This window comes from Lissotriton vulgaris, chromosome 1_2 (assembly GCF_964263255.1).
Source record: "Lissotriton vulgaris chromosome 1_2, aLisVul1.2, whole genome shotgun sequence".
NCBI lineage: Eukaryota > Metazoa > Chordata > Amphibia > Caudata > Salamandridae > Lissotriton > Lissotriton vulgaris.
Window position 1 is genome coordinate 115,100,400 of NC_141686.1, and position 19,985 is coordinate 115,120,384.

At 41.8% G+C, this 19,985-nt stretch overlaps 1 protein-coding gene across 1 annotated transcript in view; it reads left to right on the forward strand.

Annotated features, from left to right (window-relative positions):
* LOC147734659 (V-type proton ATPase 116 kDa subunit a 4-like) overlaps window positions 1–19,985 on the forward strand; it is a 222,762-nt gene that overhangs the window by 20,896 nt on the left and 181,881 nt on the right. The window contains exons 6-9 of the mRNA XM_086952957.1: window positions 7,113–7,239; window positions 7,939–8,021; window positions 10,470–10,563; window positions 18,938–19,150. Of these exons, the coding sequence (XP_086809083.1) occupies window positions 7,113–7,239; window positions 7,939–8,021; window positions 10,470–10,563; window positions 18,938–19,150 (517 nt within the window). The remainder of the gene's footprint in view (window positions 1–7,112; window positions 7,240–7,938; window positions 8,022–10,469; window positions 10,564–18,937; window positions 19,151–19,985) is intronic.

A 19,985-nucleotide genomic window follows, 5' to 3' on the forward strand; every position in this document is an offset into this window, starting at 1 on the left:
GTCGCATAGCATTCCAAAGTGAGGGTCCAAGAAATGCAAAGGATTTACCACCCATGCGTGATAGTTTTATTTTAGGGATAACAAAATGATTGGCTGTTGCAGATCTCAGAGTCCGAGAGGGATGATAAGGGCGGACTAGTTTTTGTAGATACTTGGGGGCTTTTTTAGTGGAGATCTTATGCATAAAGCAAAGGGATTTGAATTTGATCCGGTTCTCTATTCTCAACCAATGTAGCTCTCTGATATATTTGGAGGTGGATGAAGAAATAGGGATTTTCCATAACAGTCTCGCCGCTGCGTTTTGCACTGTTTGTAGTCTGCGGATCGTTGCCTTTTTTGCCCCCAAATATAACACATTGCCGTAATCAAGCCTAGATGTTATTAAGGCATTGATGACCGTTTTCTTAGTGTATTCGGGTAGCATCCAGCAGATCTTTTTAAGCCATTTTAATATTGCAAAGCAAGTGGCCGATGTCTTCACAGCTTGCTGATGCATATTCAACGAGTCATCGACAATGACACCTAAATTACGAGCCTGCGTAGTTGGAATCGGGGGAGTACCCATTTCGGATGGCCAATGTTGGGGTCCCCAAAGTTCTTTATTTTTTCCCAGGACAATTAACTCGGTCTTATCACCGTTCAGTTTGAGAAAGTTTTCTTGCATCCACCCTGCAATCTTTCCCAATCCTAGTTTTAAGGTAGAAGGATTATCGCTTTCTGCAGAGGAGAGAGAGAAGAGAAGCTGAGAATCGTCAGCATAGGAAAACATTAGCAATCCTGTCTCTTCTACTACTTTAGCGAGCGGGCTCATGTATTAGTTAAAAAGTAGCGGGCTCAAAATCGAGCCTTTCAGGCAGTAATGCATCTCCTGCAGAAAAATAATATCCACATGATTATGGTTGAGATCAGGAGAAAACTGCTGGCATTTTCGAGGATTATTAAGACCTCGGACATTCCAAGTGACGAATCTTATGGAAAGATCACAAAAATCACTTGTTGTACCATAAAAATTCAAGAAGGACAGCGCTAGAAAAGGTAGTGTAAAGAGACTGCTAATCTCAGGTCAAAGTGTGGTATAGATTTGCTGTCATGCCAAACAACCCTTAAACCCCCACCCAATCCACCAACATCAGGACCCCAACTCCTAGTGATATCCCCAAACATAAAAGAAAAGAACACACTGTGGCAAGGATCTTATTACATAATATAGAGCTTGGGCCTAAAGCAGGTGGCGGCCAGAGCATTGATAAGAAAATTGCAATCAGCCAACCAGTGTAGAAGCACATGTTGTAAACATTAGTACTCAGCAGTAACATATATAAATCAGTCAGGACATTCAACGCAATATGCAATCCAACTAGAGCCAATCAATGCTAGCAATACATCAGCCATAGAAGAAAACCTAGGTGTTTACAATTAGCATGAAAAGAAATAACAATCCAAACACTACAGCATGTATGGAAAGTAGCAAATGTAGAGAATTACTCCACCTCATCAAGAGGTGAACTGATGTTACATTTTCATGAGAGGGAGATCCCTGCGATGGAGTATGGTTCTCTAGGAAAGCCAATGCTGCAGTGGATTCAGTGAGGATAATTTTCGCTTTTCCTTCCAGTAGAAACACAATTTGGATGGATTTAGCATGGCATACAAAATGCCATGCTTCTGCAGTTTCTTTTTAACAGGAAGGAACTTTCTGTGATCATCCTGTACAGATTGCATGAAGTCAGAAAAAGGGTAAGGAGCATACCCTCATGACAGACCTCCTTTCCCTCACATGCCAATTGAAGCACTTGATCCCTGTCCCTGTAGTTTAAGAACTTAACAATAATGGGTCCAGGAGAGGCTTCTGGGGCAGGTCGAGGGACCAATAATCGATGCACCTGCTCAATCACAATGGACTGTGAGAAGCAGTCGACACCAAACAGTTTAATGAGTAGCTTCTCGATGTAATCGTCTGAGCAACCCATAGGAGTAGTTTCATGGATACCAAGGATGGGAATGTTATTTCTCCTGGACTTGGCTTCCAAGTCCTCATTCTTTAGTTGCACTTTATGTACCTTGAGCTCCTCTAAAGTATGGCCCTCCTGTGTGTGCACGTCCTCAACATCAGATATGCGTTGCTCAGCGTGGGACAGTCGCCCATGCTGCCAATGCTTTTGATCTTTCATATCATCCATGCGCCTAGTGAGTGAATATAGTTTGTGATCAAAGGCTTGTTATCGTATTCAGTAAAACAGTTTTAAGGTTGTCAGCTGGGCGGGAATCACTCCTCACGTCTCTCTCACAACCCAGCATTTGTTCTGCAGATGGGATGAGCTTCCGTGTCTGCTTTTAAGCCTCAAAGGTCAGCCGCTGCTGTTTAGCACCTGTTTTGCCCATTATGATGAGTAAAAAAGTCAGCAAGCTAATGCACAGGCAGTAGAGGGAGCAACAGCAGTGTCTTGGCAGGATGGACTCGAAAGGGAGTAATCTGTATGCACACTTAAATGTCAGAGAATTCACTCCTCACCACTCTTTGCAATGTGTGACACTGACTGGGGAGACAAAGCAGCAGGTGTGCAGCCTGTGGCACCACTATCACCTAAATGACAGGCCCAGATGTCTGCGCTGTGGATAGGCCTCTTGGATATGTAAAAGCTAGAAAAAATTGTACACAGGATACTCCGCCCTTACTGGGTTGGAGCAGAGAAGGAAGGGCAGGCAGGGTATTTCCATGGTCCAGCATCAGTGCTGACGGGAGCACGTTAATTTTATGAATATGCAGGCCATCCTCCTCAGGTGCAAGGATTGCTCAAGCAGGCCACCACTAGGCTGCAAGCTCACTCAGCCGCCGACAGGCACCATCGGCTGTCTCTGGTCTGTCCATCATCCCCAGCCCCTGGCCCCGATCCTGGCAGCCCCCATCCGACACAGTGCAGCGTGCCACCCCCATGATCAATGGCATATTCCAACCCTGCACCTCAGGAGTGTGGCCCGTCAGCAAAGGCCCAGCACGGGAGGTCTTCCTCTGGTGTTCACCCGTTGCAGGCACAAGCCACACCTGCTAAGTATAGGATCACTGGGAGGCAGTACATATCCCGATGCTGTCTAATATCAAGCAGCAGAGCGGGATTGTAAGCAGGATATCTGCTCCGGCCGGTGGAGCTGAATTTAAATGCCGCCATCTTAGTGCACTGCTAAGTCAAGCCCTCGCAAAAAGGCATTTTTGAGGAATTTCTTCTGTAAGCAAACCTTTGCAAAAATTATGAAATTTTGTAATCTTGATAAAGTGAAAAGTTTTTTAGCAGTGCATAGTGAGTGAAACAGCGGCACAATGACAACAGTTGTTTTTTTTAGTTTAACATGCTTTATTGAGGTTATAAAGACAATGTAAAACATCAGTACAAAGCACTAGTAAAAGTAGGAAAGATTTGACAACTTGGAATGTAAAATGAAGCGAGATAACATAATATCCTATAGAAGAAAACTATACTTAGTGAAAAAAGCATTTTGATGAATTTTAACGAAAAAGAAAAGAAGAAAGAAAAAGGAAAAAAGAAGAGGATAGAGAAGAAAAGAGAAGAATGGAAAGGAGAAGAAAGAAGGAGAAGAAAAGCATCAATAAACAAAATGACTGTATAAGAAGTATAACGATTAAAAAGTAATAATTACATGAATCATGTTAACTTTCTAGACAAAAAGGTAGTTAAAGGTAACCATAATACATCTCTCTTGATTAATAAGGAGGTAGAGGTTGCGTAGGCTCTGTCCATTCTGTGATGATGACATACTAAATTCCACCAGGCTTGGTAGGAAATTTTAGAAGTATCCTTCCAATTAACAGTAATATTCTGAAAGGAAATTGATAAGAAAAGATTAATAAAAAGGCCTACATCCTTGTGGTTGACAAAAGCTGGGGAGAGACTGCCCAAGAAAACATGGTTAATATGGAAAGGAACATCTAGTTGGAGGATATCATTAAGTTTACTCCAAATGGTGGTCCATAGGGTATTAACCAGAGGATAATGGAAGAACATGTGAACAAGGTCTGCCTTGGCATGAGAACATGACCAACATTTAGGGGTTCCAACAAATGAAAACGGTGAAAATCACAAGGGGTGAAAAAAAGTCTATTATAAAAATAGTATACAGTTTGCTTTGTACTAGCAGAGCGGGAAGTGACAACAGTTGTTTTAATACTTTGATGTTTCAAATAGATTTGTTGCCATATATAAACAAATAGTAAAAGGCACCACCTTCAGCAAACCCAGACACTGTTTAATTTCTTTTTCAGGCGATAATTACACAGGGCACCGCTTAATTAGCGCCACAAGCACAGTATTTCCAAATCACTGTGGGCATTAAAAAACATTAAAGATAGAAGCCCTGGAAGGCCATTTTTTGGTCTTGCTTCACAGTCCAGCTGTTGCCAGACAATTATGTGAGCATCACTAGAGTGGCTTTGGCTCAGTCCACATGTTGGTAGTCAGGAGTACATGTTTTTATTGGACAAAGGTTGTATGGTTTCACAAAAAAAGGGCTTGCGTTCCACAGTTGTGATTGTTTTATTTATTTATCCAGCTGCCTAAGCTTGAAATTTTAGGGGCACACACAAGACATTAGAATACTATAAAGTGCCTTAAATAACTAGATGGTATATGTTCCTTTTCTCTGGCAACAGCACAGATGGGAGGAGGTCAGTCATAACCTACATTGATGATTAGGTCTAGCTTGACAGTGCAACTGTCGCCTGACCTGTTGAACACACATTAATATTATTCTACAGTATTTAGCTTCCACATAAATACATATCTATTCTCATGCTATTTACTTGTAGTGCTTGACATTACCATACCTCATTCCTTTAAAGCCAGACCTATTGACATATCCAATGTTTGTTGTTTATTGTCCATGCTATGGATGTTTCTGTACTCTATCTTCATAGACAATAAAAGATTTGTTTTTATTTTTAGGGCACTCTATCACCTAAACATCAAAAATAATTGAAATTGGAGAAAATTAAAAGAAAGCAGAAAAAAGAATCTTTACTCACTTACTAAGTTTTGTTTTCAGAAGCTTGCTCAAAGGCAGTTGTCTGGAGATCTTGCCAAAGAACTGAGCCACATGAAACCTCTCGATCATAGATGTTGAGTCTACAAAATACCAGGGATAGTGGAAAGGAAATCATGCGCTTCTTCAGACATCACAGATTTCACCCCTTTGTCCCACAGTTGGTTCCACAAAAGCCTCCTGTTTGCTGCTTAGTGACCCTGAAAAGCTCAAGGAGTGGAAACTAAAGAATGGGCAGGGTTTTAGAGCATCCTTTACGTTCCCTTCCTGCTTTCAAGAGCTCTGGCACCAGGTGTAGTATCATGGGCCGCATCGGTAGCTAGCATTAGCAGATGCCCCCTTGTGATGCCCAACTGATATCCATCAGTAGATCTCTTAAATTTTAATAAATAATTTACCATGACCAGATGTGTCTATCAGCAAAGATTTCAAAAAGGCAGAGCCCTTGAAAGAGAACCTGTGGAGTATTTCTGGAATTGGTTTGATAGTTGGATGAATTTTTGCTGGGCGACCAGGTGAGCTTCTTCATACTGAAGCGCATGCAGCCTACTTATGGGATCATCTGGGAGGACCTTGCAGAGAGCCTCAACTAATTCATTTAGGGTTGGGTTAGCTTATGGATTGCTACCACCGGGCAGGTTCTGTCCTTTCATCTCTCTAACATGAGTATGTAACTTCCTGTTGAGATCTCAAACTTCATGGTGATGACTGAATTGATGGTCAAGTACAGACGTTTGGTCTGGAGGACTTAGTACATTATGGCCAAAAATTTGTGTATGGTCCCAGTCCCGATGAAAATTGATACGAGGGTGAGAAGCACCAACTGCCCGAAATTATGTTTTAAGGTTTTTGAGACACAGCATGTTATTTTCGAACCATGTACAGGGCTCCGCTGCCTCTAGGTTTGTGCTATTGAAACTCCAATATTGTATTCCCTGTATTCTTTAGACACTCTGTCCAAGCTACACCACTTGCAACCAAAGAAGCCACATTTAAAGATGTTAACCAACCACAGCAGGTTCTAAGCATATCATGATAAGGCCAGAGTTTGAATATTAATGGAAACAAGCTGAGCTCTGTGACTCTCCATATCTCGCCATGATGTGGTGAAAGACACTGCCGTCTGATAACCCTGGATAGATTGAGCTTTGAAAACATCTTGACCGAGCCGAGTGCTTTGTTTGACACCACGATAACAGAGCTCATATTCTGGATTGCTGCTAGAATTGCAGGAGTAATAGCTGCACTGTTATTTCCATAAACCAGTTTCATTAGATCATTAACTGCCCCAACAGATTTTTTGCCCAAAATAATAGACAAGTGTCTGATTGTTAAGAGTGCCAGACCTTAAGATGAATCCAGAATTTGTTTACGTTTGAAATCGAGTTGAATGGTAAAGTAGATACAGGGCAGCCATTTGCAGGATTACCCGCCTGTGTCATTCTCATTTTCCAAATGGGACATCAAAGGTCGCTTAGCACTACTGAGACACACTTCTCTTCCTGAATGGTGCATTCAACATATTTCTCAATATTTGAACTTACATGGCTCTCTTCTGTTTATTGACCTGTGGCATCAGCAGCCAGCAGATGCACTCAATGCTTTACTTTAATCATCAGTTTAAGATCTCATCCTGTAACGCCTATGCAAGTAAACCAGAGGACATCTTTCCCTATTTGGTCTAGGCATTTGAGTCATAATTTAAGTGCTTTTCTTCAATTCTGTCTGCAGGAAGTATTGAATTCTTGTGTAACTTTCAGTAAAGAAGTGACTATCTTACTTTATATTCAGAAGGTACTTAAGGGAGATGCTAATATGGGATTGGGATTGTCCTGTTTCCAGAAATGTATTGCCTTCTTGGAGGGACTGCTTCATCTAGAGAGCTGATCATTGGCTTCCTGAAGGGATTCCTCTTTCAGAGCGGCGGAGGAGGAAGGGGCTGCATGAATATATGGTAGAAATAAGGATCACAAAAGGACAGACTTTCTGGGATTTATTTCTTATTTTGGATTTGTTTTCTCGATTGAGAGGTTGAGTGGCTGTTATTTTTCCCTGCTCAGGTTTATTGCTGGCGTCATTGGGAGAGAGCGAATGGCCGCCTTTGAGCGTTTGTTATGGAGAGTCTGTCGAGGAAACATCTACCTGAAGTACGGTGAGCTGGAGACGACCCTGGAGGACCCGGTCACGGTATGTGTGCACCCTCGTCCAATCATGCCCCCTCCAGTGACATTTTGCAGAGTCCGCATTATGGCATAAGAAGCCATGGTACACTTATGGTATGGATTCATTGGGCCAGTTGTAGGGATATCACTGATACAGACACATAGAAGAAAGTACGTGCCTTCAGGTACTTGGGCATGCAGGCATGAAGTTTGCATATTTGCATCAATGCAAGCAGTAGGTCAGTGCTCGCTCAATTATTTCAACTTGCAATAGCGCGCAAACATGACCCGGTGGGTCTCTAAGCACTTTACATGAGAACAGTTATTACAATACATAAGCAATTTTGTTCCTTTACATTACATTTTATTGAGATCAGGAATTAGGATACAAGCTACAATTTGATAGACACTTTTTCTACAAAGGCAGTCAGGCTAAGATGATCAGGTTATCCTTAACATCCTTCCACTATTGGTTACGATTATAGTACCTCGAGCCATGTGAGGCTGAGCCAAACACCTGGCCTCCAGAGCACCACGTTTGCCAGCAGTTAGTGGTGAGCTCACTGAGCCATCCTGTAGGACAAACAGGGAAAGGTGTGGCATAAGGCCTTCCAATCATGCACACTAAATGTATCGCAATGGGGAGCTCACACTAGTAATACATCTTTTTTTTAAGCAAGTTTTGAAAACTGTACAACAATCTCTTATTTTATTGCCATTTCAGAAAGAGGAGGTGAAGAAGAACGTTTTCATTATTTTCTTCCAAGGGGAGCAACTTCGGCAAAAAATCAGAAAGATCTGTGAAGGGTGAGAGACATCGTCCAAGGAGCAGTGAGCGGGACACTTGGCAATTTATTACCTAAACTCCCACCCGACTACTGTTTTCAAGTATTAATTCTGCCACTCATTTCTTGCCTTTAAAGTTTAATTTAGATTTTTGTTTTGCAGTTTTACCAGAACACTCTACAGCATCCACACCCAAACCTTTATCCACACCCTTTTTTTAACAAGCATTGGCAAAGCCAACAAGTCTAAATATCCTCTTTTGGAACAGTATAAATGCACGGGTCTCCTTTGGAACCCTACACTGCCCTGTCTTACTTCTTCTACTAGTATCTCACCACTTGAGTGGGTTGGATGGCATTACAACGCGGGCTTTTACCCCGCATGCCATTACAACGCAGGGATTACAACGAAAGTCGTTACAACGACTTTCTCTGGAGGGCGCTGGATAGTGGAATAGTTTAATTTTCTATTCCAACTCCAGCCCACGTTGACAGTAGGGAAGGTGTTGGATAGAAAATTAAACTATTCCCTATTCAACAGCGCCCTCCAGCGAAAGTTGTTGTAACGACTTTCGTTGTAATCCCTGCGTTGTAATGTCATTGCGTGGTAATCCCCGCGTTGTCATGGCTGTTCCCCCTTGAGTGGGATCCTGAATGTGTCCTTGCAGCCTGGCTGGGTTTCATGACCACTAAAACAGGTTATTGAGAGTAATCAAGGTTCTTCCAGATGATCTGACATGCCGGTGAAACTACCGCCTTGGGCTGAGCCTTTAATAGCTTTGAAGGTTCTGGAAAGGGCAGTGGTACCACAGCTTCAGAACCTCATTGAAGACCTGCTTGATCCAGTCCAGGCAGGTCCCTGCGGCACTGAGACAGTAGAGACTGCTATTGTAGATGACCTGACTCTTGAACAAGATGGTGGTGGGGCGCTGTGAACTTGTTAGACCTATCAGCAGCCTTTGACGCCGTTGACCATTTGATCCCTGTGCACAAACCGATGATGCATCATCTAGCTTTGGGGTGCACTGAGACCTTTTTGAATTAAATAATAGCAAGCAGTCGGAGCCCACTTATGTTTACGTTATGTTTTTTAGCATCACTTTCTTTTTAGACTAAAAAAGGTGTTGCTTGAGCCACAACTCTATCCCCCACCGTTCTTTAACTCTGTTCTGATATTTGGCATGAAACTGTACAACTACGCTAATGACGATTCAGTCTAAAACTATTGGTTAAAAATTTACGTCACAGCCTACCCAACTATGTCATCACCATTGCTGATTGGCAAATAAATTAACATGCATTGGCAAAGCCAGTGGATCTGACTAAAATATTTTAAGAAAAACCTGACAGATGCAGTGGAAAAACTATAAAAAATTATTATTTTCTATATGCAATGTTTTTATGAAATTAAAAAATGTAATATATCATGATTCAATGTACACGAGATGTAGACCTCGTGCATTACGGTGTAAGCACTACTGCATAGGTGAAATGATACACTAAGTAGCCTGAAATGAGAGAGAAAGTCTCCTCAGGGCAAAGCCAAAGTCCTTGCTCTGTATTTTGTAAAGAAATAGTAACAATAGGTAGTGCAGACAGCTGCGCTGTCTAGCCAGACTTAAAACAAATGGCTGCATAGCAGAGATTTTAATTGTTAGTGTATCCACTATGGCAGACCTGGAGCAAGTATTGCCATCATTCAATTATTGTCTGCCTCTTCAGGCGGAGATAGCAAAGAATCAAGAAATATAGATTAATGTAGAACTGTATATGGTTACCCGGATGTCCAAGACACGTTTTTATGTCTTAAGTTACTGATGAGAATCTCTCCTCTTTTAAACCACCCTTGAAGGGTGAATGCTACCTGAAGTTTATTTTTCACAGTTATGATGCCAGCAGTGCCAATCTTGGGACTCACAGGGCAATGGACAACCAAATTATGCAGCACGTTTCAGTAAATTAAGTATCAAGAACAAGAAAGTTTTGTGGCATGAGCAGTATATTTGATGGCAGTATTATTTTTTAAGCAGCAACATTAGGAATACAACTGCAGCTCCCAATTTACACCTGTGTACTGTATAATTAGATATATATAGGCGCATTACTGTTATAACAGGGTAGGTGAGTTGATAGTAACACCAATGGGATCTAATATGGTTTAGAGCCCAGAAACCTGGGAAGAAGGGCTCAGCACTAGGCACAGAGGCCCTATTATTCCGGGTATAGTGTTGTAATCTATGACTTTCTTTCTTCTTTAGTGGGGGGGAGCAGAAATGACTTTCCCATCAGATTTCATTCAAACATTGCTCTGTAAGCGTTGTCAACCACTGCTGACCAGGCAGGGTTTAAAAAGCGTCTTGGCTTGTCAGAGCGACCAGCCCATGGTCACCATCCTTGGTCTGTGGGTGTTGAGTGTGCACTGTCAGAGCGAGTCTCATTCTGCGTTTCTTTGTGCTTCCTCCTTCAACAGCTTTCGTGCTACGTTGTACGCCTGCCCGGAGTCCGTGACAGAGCGCCGCGAGATGGCTGCTGGAGTGAACACAAGGATTGAAGACCTAAACACGGTAAGAGCTTTGAGGAATGCTGTTTAAGAAATACTGGTGAAGTGACTCAACCCTTTTATAACTATATGATATGAATAGAGAGACCATTCACTGGCTGTATGTTTCTGAAAAACACTGCTCTCAACTTTCTTCATGAAGTCACGAGAGAGGGCCTGTTAATTGGACATTGAGCATCTCGGGCAGGTTGTGGAAAAAACTAATTAGATGGCCTTCTATAAAAAAAACTTTTCCCAAAAATATTCCTGGGCTTTATTATGTCTCTAGGCTTTTAAATATTCGGTGACCCCTTCCTAACCACACTACCTCCCACCCACCAAGTTCCTTGAGAAATAATACACACATAGAGATATTTTAGTAGCTTCCTTTAGTGTTCATGCTGCCATCTCCTCAGCCCAAATGCGGTCAAATCCTTTCTCACATTGCTCACCCCTGTCACTGTTCTAAAGGCACTCACGGGTAAGCCAAAGCTAACAAGATACAAAACAAGGGGAAAGGAAATGGACAAATGAACACATATTTTCCCTTTTCAGAGGAAGTAGTACATTACACTGTTCTTTAAGCATACAGCAGGACTCACATTAGGGAGTTTGCCTCAATCCAACCAGCTAGGATTATCACATTCACCAGGATAATCTGATCTTTTGTTTGACATGTCACCAGCTGCATTGCTTTTATTTTCCCTCTGATAGCTGACCTTTTCTTCACCTGTGATTCTATTCCATTGGCTGTCACATACACCATCATTGCATCTACTCATTTTCCTCTATTACGTGGTACAGTTTCACTCAACATTCTCGTTTTCTCTGGGTACAACTTTACTTCCCACTTCTTACACTTTTTCATCCAAATAGACTTACCTTGCTAACATCTGCTTGCTCTTCCTCTTAACAAATCCAATTGAGTTATGTCAGTCCTACAATGGGATATAGTAAGAAACAACCAAAAGCATGATCGCAAAGCGTTTAGTAAAGGTTTCCCATCAGCTAAGGACATCTGAATTGTCTCCTTTTTCAACCTGTTTATCCTTTCTAGGTGCCCTTATTATGTGTGGGATATAAGTCTATATTAATTTATATTTAATATCATCCTCTTGGGTAGGACCTGGCCTGGCAGTTTGGGCTGGACTGTTCCCATTGGGTGCAGGGTCAAGCCTGATTTGCATTTGGCTGGGTCCAAACTGGAATGGCATGGTGAGCAAAAAAACGATGGATTGAGGCCAAGATCTCTGTACTGGGGTGAACGTATGACATTGTCCTGCATTCTGTCCATCAAATGTTCTTTTTGCATTTACCCTTTCTATGTGCCCATTATTATGTGTGGGACATTTGTCCATATTAATTTACGTTTAATATCACCCTCTTGGTCATCTCTATAGACATAAATTCTACTCAATTGTCACATACTAGCTGTTTTGGAAAACCGTCTCGTGAAAACCCATCTGTATAAGGATTGTGTTTCCAGATATTAATGTGGGATTTGCATTGAACTATGTCTCCGTCAATTTTGCATAGTACTCTATTAGTACAATGGTAAAGTATGATCCTCCAGTAAATTGTTCAAATGTCCTATCTAATGGATGAAATCATGTATCCGGGTCCTTAAGATAGCATAATAGGAGTCAAGGCACATGTACAGACCTTCAAGGTATTGTCAACTGTCCCACCTGGATAATGTATTGACATACATTTCTACGTCCCAATCAATATGAGGGCCACCAATATCTCATTTTTGGTTTCTTCTTGGTGCACATCATGCCATCATGTCCTTTGTGTGCTAACGGAACTAATTTACATCTTAATGGGACTGGAACTAACAATACATCTCCACGCACCACCATGCCACTCGCAGTTGATAATTCCTTGTTTATATTCAAAAAAGGTCTTACATCAATACTCAGGGCTTTTTCTTAAGTCACACTTCCACATTCAATGTTGTAACATCCTTGTACTCAGCATCTTCTTCATGGCATGTTCCTAGTCACACTTCCCGACAGCTTGCAAACTCATTTTCACCTTCTGCCAGCTATGCCAATGCAGCAACATCCTCTCCATACATTTCACCCTCTTCTTTTCCATCCTTGCAAGGTGCACAATACATAATGTTATATAAGGATACAGCATGTTCTGGTAAATCAGCAACTTCCTTTTATATTTATGCTCCAGTCTACCTCTCCAGTCTAAATGCCTTAAAACTGTTTCTCCCATTTCCACACCCTTCCCCCCGCACTCAGGGCTCTAGGCACCTTTGCTTAGACGCGAGCTAATAGGCCATCAAAAACCAGGGGAAAGGATATGACAAGTGAAGACATCACTCCTACTTTGATACAGGTCCATTGCACAGCGCAGTGGTGCACAAGGACGTCATGTTTGCATGTTTATAGACATTGTGCCAACTAATACCAGGTTCAACAGGCTTTCTCTTATTCACTTGGAACAATTCACAGATATGGCATAGGGGTACGTTATTTTGTATCTAGATGATCTTTTTTTCTTTAATTGATGTGTCACATGCACAACCACCTTCTTTACTCTGCCTGTGCTAGTGGAGATGGGCTTTGAGCGTAAATAATCTTCTGTTTCATGGAAGGTGATAGGACAATCAATCTTTCGCCTGTTGGGGTATTCAAGGTGCGTCTAAATGGGCCACATCCACGAGTCATGCCGGACTTTCAAGATAACCACAGACTATGTTATTGACATCCACTTAGAGCAAATGTATATCATGTGGGTAACCCGAAGACCTGACATAGCTTTAACCCTCGTGGTTCAACACCCCTTTTCTAAATGACTGTGAGCAACAAAGCTGATGTCAGCAGCTCATGTGATTGGATCACAATGTAGAGGGGTAGGGTACATGATCATTTACGAAAGCGAGGTGGGGGTAGGGGGGCTTTTGTGGGGCGATCTCTTCAGAGCTCGGCCCCAAGGCCAAAAGAGCAATGTCATAAGTCGTCCTATTTGAAACATATTGAATTCTCTGGTGTTTGAAGAAAGGTCTTGTGAGCAGAGACAGAGCAACAATTATTTCTATTGCTAGAACTGTGGTAAAATCTCATTTGTAAAACAGTCCCATGCAGTTCTTACTTTTCAGCCAACAGAATTTTGATGGTTGGAGATTACTGTCCCCAGTGTCCAAAAGAGCTAGAACTGGAAGTCGTGCCAGGTAGCCCCTGGATACTCTCGCGAGCGATATTGTGTTATAAAAATAAACATAAGATAACATAAAAATTGAACTATATATTTAAGGGAGGAACAAACCTGAGTGTCAGCATGCATAATGTTGTTGCCTGACAAGCCTGGACTTGGGTTGTTGTCACACGCGGCTTCACACCACTTGGCAGCCATGTTAAAATATTGGGTTCAAATCTATGAAAGCCTGGCATAGACACATAGGAACAATAGTACTGAGAAAGCAAGGGTAAATCTGGACACTATGTAGAGTCAAGGAAATGGGTGTCGTGGAATGAAGAAGCCATAACCTTTTCCGTCATTAAAGTCAGTTTCTATACGTGAGAACATGTCAACAGAGCAGGTCAACGTAGCTAGCGATAGGGCTCATTGATTTCCCCTAGCAGGAACGTTTAGCCATTTGGAAAGGATCATTTGATTGCATATGAAAACTGTACATGCATATTTACAGGAATGGACCAAATTAGATTCAATATTCTAAACAAAGTGTACTGGCATACCCAACTAATCACACAGCGTATGCTACAGAGACACAGAATAAAATAGAAAACTACTGGAAGAAACTGAGGAGGGGCGGGCAGTGTGACTTAGTAAAGAAGCTCAATGTTGGAGACCGTGGTGTTTAAGTGCCAAGAAATGCAGCTGTTTTTCCACTAAAATGAAGGCACCAGATCTTCACTGCCATCAGGTCCAATGAAAAAGAATAGGAAAAATAAGGAGTGAGGCAGGCTTGCAGGTGAATGGAGAGGGGAAAAGGAGGAGGGCCACAATATGGAGACAGGCCGCGGAAGCCAGTCTGACTTTGTGACCGGGTCCCGGTGTACCCCTCGACAAAGCCGCCTGCTTCCTTTTCGTCTGTGTGAATCTGCCGCTCTCAGGGAAAGGTAGCAAGGAACAAATAAGGACTGGAAAAGTCAAGTCTGGCCTTCTCTCATCAACTTTGGTTTAGCCTCTTTATTAATTATTATTTTTATGTATAATTGCTTTATTTCAAAAGGCATTAGCTTTGCCAATTTTAATGAGAGGTTGTCCAGAGGCACCACCTGAAGACCATGGTGTGTGGAAGAGGTCTCCAACCTCGAAATGCAGTATGAGATGGATAGAAAAGGACAGAGATTATTAAAGTGTATCTTTTTGTGTCTTCACGTACATAATGAGGTATTTTTTCACTACCATTACCCTCCCAATGGTAACACTAACTATCTGATAACCACACAACTGCCTAACTACACATCCACATTAACTAGTGGACTGCTAACTGACCAACCACACTTCCATGCCAGTTACCCGAAAACCAGCTGCTCAGCCACAAACTCACACTAGCTACCTGACTAACAAAAAACACACCCTTGCCAACTAACTGACTATCAATACTCACAACAGCCCCACAATTCCTCAATCCCAACTGCCCAACTACACAACCACACCAACTACCTTTCTAACAATTGCCCAACCATCATCTATGCTACCAACTATTCAACAATTCATGCACACTAACAACCCAACTACCAACAGCTACTCATACAGTAGCAACTTGAATACTAAGTTCACACTAAAGTCAACTATCTGACTACTAACAAACTAAGCATCAATGCTAACTGTCCAGCAATGTATGCACAGCAACTATGAAACTACCAGCATTCGGACTACACACCCATGACAACTATCCAGCAACAACTATTCATCCACGGCAATCATGTGCCTACTAGCAGCTCAACCACACTAACTACCTGATTACCAACTACCAAAGAACACACCAGCACCAACTAATTGTCAAATACCCCACCAATAACCTGACTACTAACTGTGCAATTAGCCCCTCATGGTAGGGCCGTCTTAACAGCATTATTGACACCCGGGAATAGCACTGCACTGGGCCCTGCCTACACAACCACTCACAGCAATAAAAATGTTTAATGGAAAATTTGTGTTAAATTCTGGTCTGCACATTGCTCCTGTGCTCGTGGGCCACCCGGGCAACTGACCAGCGTGCCCATGCGTGAAGACGGCACTGCTGCATGGCAACTGCCCAATCAGGCAAGTACTTGAATACTCATTCACACCTAGTATGAGCCCTCAGTTCTTGGTCATTACAGCAGAATAACATATAAACCCTTTTGGGAAATGTAGGGTAGGTTGCCTTTGAGCTTAGATTTCTAAATGCCAGTTCACCATTTCAAAGAAAGTGTTAACACTACTGTAACATTTTAGGATCATTGAAATAAGTATTATGGGCCCGATTCACAGAATGAACTTAAGACTCAATCCTAAACTTACTACTATTTTGGTATTCACAGAATGCACTTACTACTTTTGGTATTCACAGAAGTTAGGATTTTGTCTTAAGTCTGTCTTAAGTCTGTCCTAAGTTTGTCTTAAGACAAACTTAAGACAAAATCCTAACTTCTGTGAATGCCAAAAGTAGTAAGTGCATTCTGTGAATACCAAAATAGTAGTAAGTTTAGGATTGAGTCTTAAGTTCATTCTGTGAATCGGGCCCTTCATATCTAACATCAGCAGCATCAGGTGGTGAAACGTTTTTATACATAAAGATAGCGCTCTGGCTAACTATTGGGACATTGTGGTCTGGAAAATGAAAGTTTAATAAGTACGTTTTCAAATATGTTGAGACTAGATGAAACATAGGTATGCTGTCAAATAAGGGCAATTTTTAGTGATACGATTTCACCCATGTTTTTGCAGTCGAGGTTTACCTTAGTTCACAGCCCATTATTGGTACTCCATAGAATCTCAAGCGTTGGCATTAGGGCAGAATTGGACTGGGAACTCCAAGCAAGCCTGGCAATTTCTTCGGACCAGCCCCTGGAGTAGCACTGCCTGACCCTGGAAATCTGGAAACGCTTAGTTGTTGTTTTTTGTTACTGGGGTCCGATATTGCAGCACCACTCAAAAACCAGCCCCCAGTAACAAAACCCTCTCCTGCCCCTTCAAAACCAGCCCCCACCCTTCTAGCCTCCTGGGGACATGCCAGATGCCTGGTATGGCCAGTCTGGCCCTGAATTAGGTCCACAAGGATCTGTTGACACTGGCCTGAAGGTAATGGGACTCTATTACATATGATTTGTCTGTACATACCCGGTGGGTTGAGTGGACCAATCATGTACGGAGGTGGAATATCCTTTCCCTAGAAGTATTATCGAGAAGACTATCCTGCTTGATCGCTTATAGAACAGACTGAATTTATACAAGTAGACGATGAAACCTCCAAGATTGTATGGTGACTTATATTAAGTAAAATAGGTTATTAACTAACATTTTTCATGTGGTACAAAGCAATGCAAAGCATTGTGCTGATTTACTTAGCATTATAAAAGCTTGTAGGTGCAATGCAAAATTGTGTAGCGCCAAACAAGTGTCCGTGCAACCTTTCGTAAAAAACCCTCCTTAGATTCCTGTATTCAGTTTGTCGGTCTTCCCAATGCTCTGTAGGCTGCATGTGTATATTATTGGCAGTAGAACACTCCCACTTCCCTTGTCCCACAAGAAGATGTTTGATTAGGTTATTGTCTCTTCCTTAGTTCTTCTCCATAATTGTTATCTTTCTACTTATGAATAGATTTGCACACAAAAAATAATATAGGTATTCAGGAGATAATGCGCTCTCCTTAACAGATCCTAAATTTTCGAAGGTTGCTATTAAAAAAGGATCAGCAGGGCAGGAACCATGCCAGACTTTCGTGATATCAATATAAAAAATACATTTACATAGAATGGGCCCGATTTCTCCGACAATTTGGAAATCTGCACCTACTGATTTGCTTCCTGGTTTGGATGGAAATTTACTGTATTTAGGAATTCACAAGGGTGTCCCTAGAACAGTCTTGAGATCCCAGGAGCACCCCTCGCAAACCTTTATGAATTACTCCCAAAGACCATGCAAAAGAGCTTCTGCATGAGTAACTGTGCTTAATATACAAATGTGCATGGACACATGCCTTCACATGTGCACAATTGCACTTTTTTCTCCACCGTAAAATATTTTCCCTATAGAGGAAGCCCTTTCCCTAGAGCCCTAAACATTTGGGGTTGGGGGAATTTTTTCCTTTCCCATTGTTATCATGGAAAATAAATGTATTACCTATGACAAGAGTAAACCTCTGCATGTTTCCTGGATGAGGATGCCTCTTGAAGTTTGTGAATACTCACAAGTGTGAGGCTGCTCGAATAACTTTCCAGGGCAGAGGTTCCTAGCCTATTCTCTGGGTACCCCTTAAGGTCTAAGACACCTACTCAGCGGGTCTGTGACTGCTTAGAAAATAAATATTAACATATTAATAAAGTGTAAGTAAATAAAGAAGTAACATGTTAAATTTAAAACTTAAAATGTTAAGTAAATTTGAAGGAATTTACAACTGAAAGCGGAAAATTTTGTTGATGTACTCAAATTGAGCCATGGGAACGGTGAAAATGCATGAAACAGAATACCGTATGGACAATGAGTGACTTTAGTTGAATTTAGAAAAACCTCAACCTTCTGATTAACATGAACATTTTTTTATATATATCTGTCTTTGAATTGAATATCTTTTGTGTAATTGTGTTTTTTTAATGAAAGCTATCTTCTCTATTTTTGTGTATTGCTTGAGGTTCTAATCTTAGAAATTGCTTAAGCTGGGGTCCCAACTTTTAGCAATGACTCAGTGGGGCGTCGGGGGTTTTCAATTTTCATTAATGATTAAGTGGGGGTCCCCGGATTCCAGTTAAGGTTTGTGGGGGCCCACAGAACTTAGTCGTTAAAACCCACTGTTCCCGGGCATTCACACGTGAGGCCCCTGTCCTCCACATATGAGTATTGTGACAACCTGAATATCTGTCTTGGATCTGGCCTTCTTGACCCTATACACGACGTTTCTGGTTAAGAAGCTATTGATGTTTATTATAGATTTTACGTTTCATGGTAGACTTTAGGAAGTGGCTCTGCGCCCTCCGCCCCCATTCCCCAAGATCCTACCTGCATTCCCTAAGTAAATTCACAAAATGTCAATGCACACTGAGTGCTCAGGACCTTGGGCCTTATTTATGAAGGCCTTGCGCCACCGGTGCGTCACTTTTTCCCATGTTAAAAGTGACGCACCGGCGGCGCAAGTCCTTCATAAATAAGGCCCCTTGTATCTAGCTTGACTCTACTGCTCAACGTCTGAGGCCATCAATGTCTATACTCACAGGTGATCACGCAGACAGAGTCCCATCGCCAGCGCGTGATGCAGGAGGCCTCCCAGAACCTGCGCATCTGGATCATTAAGGTGATGAAGATGAAGGCAGTCTACCACATCCTCAACTCCTGCAACATCGACGTCACCCAGCAATGCGTCATCGCCGAGATCTGGTGCCCCGCAGAGGACAGCGAGCGCATAAAGAAAGCACTGCACCGAGGCATGGTAAGGAACAAGTCACCTATTGGAGCCCAATTTGGTGGAGCTTTGTCACAATTGTAATGCATTGAGCACTTTAACAACTAGACCTCGTTTGTTGTAGAACACAGGAGACTACCACAGAAGTTTCAAATATTGTGGCAAAATGTTCAGTCGTGACTGACAGGTGTGGCTTTGTACAGTGGCAATGCACACAAAATGACACGTGCACAGTTTATACATTCAAACCTACATTTGCAATGTAAGGGTCTACAGAACAATACGGGTTTTCTTATGTTGCATGAACTAAGTTGTCTCTCTATCCTTGTTTTGCACATGTGAAACAGATAATTTTTAGAGAAAACCTTTATTTGATATCACCACTTAAGTGATGTAACTTTTTATATTGCAAACACAATTAACCACATTAGAAAAACTACTGTATTCCAATCTATTTTGTGTTCTTATTAAAAAATGACTGTAAACCAGGCAACGCACAGTGTAAACTACAGGCCCCAAAACCCACATTGGTGGAAACTCTTTATCACCAATTACAAATGGTTTCTGCTAGTTCTGGTTGATGATATGGGAATCAAATAACTTCTAATTAACTGCTTTGTAGAAAATGTCATAATATTCCAGTTGCATATTAACATTAGTTAGTGATATCTAATGCAGATTTGTTAGCTAAGCTGATTATGCTTTAAGTCGCTGCTGTTATTATAGCAACCAGGTATAAACAATGCAATCGTGAAAATCCCTAATGATTCCGATAGTCCTCCAGTCATATGGCAAACGTCTTAACCTATCGCTGGAGATTGGTGATGGCTCTGGACTCACAACTTTAGGCATTATACTCGGT